A 5046-nucleotide genomic window follows, 5' to 3' on the forward strand; every position below is an offset into this window, starting at 1 on the left:
AACCAAGAAAAACGAGCCCCTAAAATTTGTCACACTTCCTCTATTCAAGACAAATCTGAACACTGTGAGTGTGAAATGCAAGAGCTCTGAAGAGAAAGAACAGCACACTCAGCCCCCACAAGGGGCCTGGCCAACCAGCAGGCAGTAACACGTGCAGCGGCACAGCCTCAAGGTGAGGATCAAGAACCCCCGTAACAGTCACTCCAGGCCTGGACTCCCTGGTGACCTGTGAAGGACAACATCTCACACCACAGTCCATGGGTCAGGGGAGAGATACACAAGCAAGGGGTGAAAGGACGACTTCAGATTTGATGTCACTGTTGTAACTTAATTTTACTCCAAAATGATACCCATGATAATTTGGGAGGAAAAGAAAAAAAATATATACTTTACTTTTTGGCCATTGAAATATTCACCTCCGAAAAGAATTAATTCATCTTTGTCAGGATGAGCAGAAAGGGAGGCATTTAACCTACAAGAGACATAAGTAGAAAGCCAACACAGTGTCATACATGGGGTGCCCAGTGTCACAGCTGGTCCTGTTTCCTGCTATGTCACCAGGGACCAACCATTCCTAAACTTCTGTGAAAGTGGAGCCTGGCTCTGGGAAGGAAGCAAAACCACCACTTTTTTCTTTCTTCCTTTTTTTTTTTTTTTTGAGACAGAGTCTCACTTTGTTGCTCTCTGTAAAGTGCTTTTATGCACAGCTCATAGCAACCTCAAACGCTTGGGTTCAAGCAATGCTCTCGCCTCATCTTCCTGAGTAGCTGAGACTACAGGCGCCTGCCACACCACCAGGCTATTTTTAGAGATGGGGTCTTGCTTTGGCTTAGGCTGGTCTCAAACCCATAAGCTCAGGCAGTCCACCTGCCTTGGCCTCCCAGAGTGCTGGGATTACAGGCGTGAGCCACTGCATCTGGCCTCAAGCCACCACCTTTAAAATCAACCTTTTGGGGCTCGGCGCCTATAGCTCAACCAGCTAAGGCACCAGCCACATACACCTAAGGTGGAGGGTTCGAATCCCCAGCCCGGACCCGCAAAACAACGACAGCTGCAACAAAAAAATAGCCGGGCAGAGGCAGGAGACTCGCTTGAGCCTAGGAGTTGGAGGTTGCTGTGAGCTGTAATGCCACGGCACTCTGCCCAGGGGGACAGCTTGAGGCTCTGTCTCAAAAAAAAAAAAAAAAAAAATCAACCTTTTGGTCAAACGCAGTGGCTCCTGCCTGTAATCCCAGCACCCTAGGAGCCCAAGGCAGTTAGGTTGCTTGAGTTCAGGAGTTTGAGACTCAACTCCTGAGTCTGAGTAAGAGGGAGACCCTGCCTCTTCTAAAAACTAAAAAATTAGCTAGATGTAGTGGTGGGTGCCTGCAGCCCCAGCTACTCAGTAGACTGAAGTAAGAGGATGGCTTAAGCCCAAGAATCTGAGGTTGCTGTGAGCTATGATGATGTCACCACACTCTACCCAAGGGAACAAAGACACTGTCTCAAAAATAAAATAAAATCAACTTTTTGACCCCTCGACTAATACCCAGGGCCACACTTCCAAGAGCCCCTATATGTCACTCTTGGTCAGATTGCTCTTAAACTACGACTGATTGATGAGCGCAATCGATCCTCCTACCTCAGCCTCCCCAATTGCTGGGATCACAGGTACAGCCACCATGGACAGCCTACAGTCTCTGATTTATAGACGGAAACAGCCTGATGACACAATGCAAAGACCCTTGCTTGCTTACCTTGGTGAAGGTGGGGAACACGGCGTTTCCACAATCTGAGTTTTCTCGGCATCTAGTGTCTGGAAATGGGCTATGAGGGCCTCCAGGTCTTCCTATAGGGAGACAAGCAGCACACGTGAGGCTTGTTCTTAAAACCCCTCAGCCTTCCTCCACTGCCTCATAATCTGACTGGGCTTCCACCAGATCTGTGAATGACAGCACACTCCACCTCTTTGACCTCAAAGGCAGTTTGCTTAGAAGTATAGATGTGCACTCCCAAGTACTGTCTCGCTCACACTCGTGCACGCCCAAAGGATGTGTGTCTAAACAGCCCTCCCTGCTTCACTGCGAACATCTTGGACACCCCCATCATACTGTGTGCTCTCCTGCAACTTGCTGCATTGCTCATTGTAGTTGAATCAATAGTTTGATACACTAAATGCATGAGTTTTCACCATGGCGTCATTACAGCTCAGTCAGAACTTATTTGTCAATCCTCCTGCTATGGAACATCTAGGTTAATTCGAATTTCCCATTTTTACAAACAATCCTATCATGACCATTCTTTTTTCTTTTTTTAGAGACAGAGCGTCACTTTGTTGCTCTCAGTAGAGTGCTATGGTGTCACAGCTCACAGCAACCTCCAGCTCTTGGGCTTAGGTGATTCACTTGACTCAGCCTCCCGAGTAGCTGGGACTACAGGCGCCTGCCACAATGCCCAGCTATTTTTTGGTTGCAGCCATCATTGTTGTTTGGCGGGCCCAGGCTGTATTCAAACCTGCCAGCTCAGATGTATGTGGCTGGCGCCTTAGCCGCTTGAGCCACAGGTGCCCAGCCCCCAGAGAATTCTTTACTTATTATTATTTTCTTATTTTGGAGACAGTCTCACTCTGTCCCTCTAAATAGACGCCATAAAGTGCCATTGTATCATTAGAGCTCAAAGCAACCTCAAACTCCTAGGCTCAAGTGATCCTCTTGCCTCAGTCTCCCAAGTAGCTGAGACTATAAACAACCACAACGCCCAGCTAACTTTTTACTTTAAGTATGGACAGGGTCTTGCTTTTGCTCAGGCTGGTCTCAAACCCCTGAGTTCAAGGAATCCTTTCACCTCAGTCTCCCGGATTGCTAGGATCATAGGCATGAGCCACTGTTGACAGTCCTGTCCAAAGAATTCTTTAGGTGTGGCACTGCTAGGTTGTAGCCTCCATTTTTCTAAATAATGACAAACTAGGATCCAAAGTGGCTCCTCTGGTTTTTATATCTCCACTAACAGTCTGTGGAAGTGTCCATCACACCACTGCCTCTGTGAGGGCAGTTATCTAACAGCTGTCTCGGGGACCACTCATCACTAATGCAAAACACAGGCAGTAGGCACTTGAGATGTGTTATTGAAAAGGGAGTTCATACACCACCCTGGATGCAAAGGGACTGTGAGAGCCCTTAAGGTCAAAGCCCCTGGCTGAAGCTCCAGCAGGGCTCCCCTCAGAGGTGGAAGGAGTGGGCAGGAACAAGGGGCACCTAGTCTGAAGAAAAGAGCTCTTGTATCACCCAGCACCAGTGCCCACCTGCCTAAGGCCATCCCCACACAGCCAGCCAGTCACACTGCATTTCCAGTGCAGTGGTGGGCACTGCAGGATGATGTGAGGATGAGTGAAGATGACAGTTAACAGTTGAGAACTTACCTCGTGCCAAGCAGTATTCTAAAGAGACCAGATAAAATGACTTTCTGTGCCACAAGCCTAACCAGCAGGCTGTCTTCCTCAGAGGCCATCCAGCTAGTGGTGGCAGAGGTGGGATTCAAACTCACACCTGACTGCAGAGCCTGTGCACTTAACTGGTCAAGAACCTTGGAATGAATGGTAGAACCTAAGGAGAATTCTAGGGGAAGTCCAACCCCATCTCTCACAGATGAAGAAGTGAACAGATGAATAACTCAGGAAGAAAAGGGGCAAAGAAATGTGGGGATTCTGGTCATGGCCCAGTTCCACACATCTTCATGTGTGTGTGTGTGAGGCTTATGTGTGAGGTGTCTAACCTGCTGGTCTTTCACTTTCTAACTGTGGTATGTGAATGCCAAGGACTGGTAGGCTGTGAGGATTAAAGCCCAGTGCCTGGCACAGCAGAAGCACTCAACAGACACTGGCCATTAAAACTGCCCCAGGCTAGGGAGCCCAGGAGAAGCAGTCAACAGAAAGCAGAACACTCAACCTCAGCGCCGATCCACCTGCAGATCTGGGACGGGGAAGGAAGGCAAAGCATAATGGTACGGGACTGGCACCATCACCTGTTACAGAATACCCTACAGTTCTACCACGCGATGCTCACTCCTCAGGGATGGCAGGACGATTATTTGTCTTCTTTCAAAAGACGAAAAGAGTGAGGCTCAGAAAAGTTAAGCGCCTTAAACACCTTGCCAAGGAGAGCCCAAACATCGCCAAGGCTCCAATACTATCCCTCAGCCTCTTCTCACCCACCTGCTTTTACCCTAGGGAGACAGAGCGAGCAGAGGAGAAACGCACAGGGCAGCACACCGAGAGAGGCAAGCGCGTCAAAGGAGCAGCCCCCTTGCTCTCGGAGAGTCGGGTGGGCACCCGCGGAAGCCCGGGAGGAGGCCGGCCCAGCCCAGGCCGCACCTACGGCTTCCAGCTCGCCCGCGGGGCCGACGGTGCCCTAGGGAGCAGCCGAGGACCCGCCGCTCCGGAGGGCGCAGGGACCCCGCCAGGCCGCCGACCCCGCTCACCTCCTCCTTCCGCGAACGCTTGGACACCTTCTTCTCCATCTTGGCTGCTGTCTTCTCCGCCCCGCGGCCCTTCTTCTCCTTCTTGCCCTTCTTGCCCATCGCGAGGGACAGCGGCCGCGCTGGCTCGGACACCCCGCGGAGACCCCAGAGAGGCGGGAAGCAGCGCTCAGCGCGTCCGGAAACAGGTGCTCGCGGGGCTGTGCCGGGCGCGCGGGAATCGCGTCACTTCCGCTCTGGGCCCCGACACGCTTCCGGCGGAGGGGCTGGCGGAGCTGGCGGGGCTGTTCGTCCTGCGTCCGCCGGGGACCTCGCCCAGTTCTCACGCAGGTGCCCGGGAGGCTCAGCGGCCCCGGCTTGGGAGCGGGCCCGGCCCTCTCTAGAGTCGCTACCTCTGACCCCATCAAATAAATGAACGCTGTCCCCTTCCCCATCCGTTTGCAGTGCGCCAGATTCAATGTCCTAGCATAGAGGACTTTAGGTGGCCGTCCGTGGGCTCGGGCAATGCCGCTGCCTCCGCGCGGAGTCAGTTTGCGGAGCCTGAGAAACGACGGGTCAGGTCCAACTGCCTGCGGGAAATCGTACTTTAGGTTT

The 5046-nt window shown here is 51.9% G+C and overlaps 1 protein-coding gene across 4 annotated transcripts in view; it reads right to left on the reverse strand.

Moving 5' to 3' along the window:
- Window positions 1-4644, reverse strand: part of KLHDC4 (kelch domain containing 4) — a 31612-nt gene extending 26968 nt beyond the window's left edge. For 2 of the 4 annotated variants that reach the window (XM_012812033.2, XM_003800819.3), the window contains exons 1-3: window positions 4456-4644; window positions 1737-1828; window positions 394-472 (exon numbers count right to left, since the gene is read on the reverse strand). In XM_012812033.2, the coding sequence (XP_012667487.1) occupies window positions 394-472; window positions 1737-1828; window positions 4456-4554 (270 nt within the window). In that variant the 5' untranslated portion in view covers window positions 4555-4644. The remainder of the gene's footprint in view (window positions 1-393; window positions 473-1736; window positions 1829-4455) is intronic. The other 2 variants (XM_023507515.1, XM_023507516.1) reach the window with 1 other exon arrangement.
- Window positions 4645-5046: the final 402 nt, after the last annotated feature.

Source organism: Otolemur garnettii, unplaced genomic scaffold, assembly GCF_000181295.1.
Source record: "Otolemur garnettii isolate 467f Iridium unplaced genomic scaffold, OtoGar3 scaffold00185, whole genome shotgun sequence".
Lineage (NCBI taxonomy): Eukaryota > Metazoa > Chordata > Mammalia > Primates > Galagidae > Otolemur > Otolemur garnettii.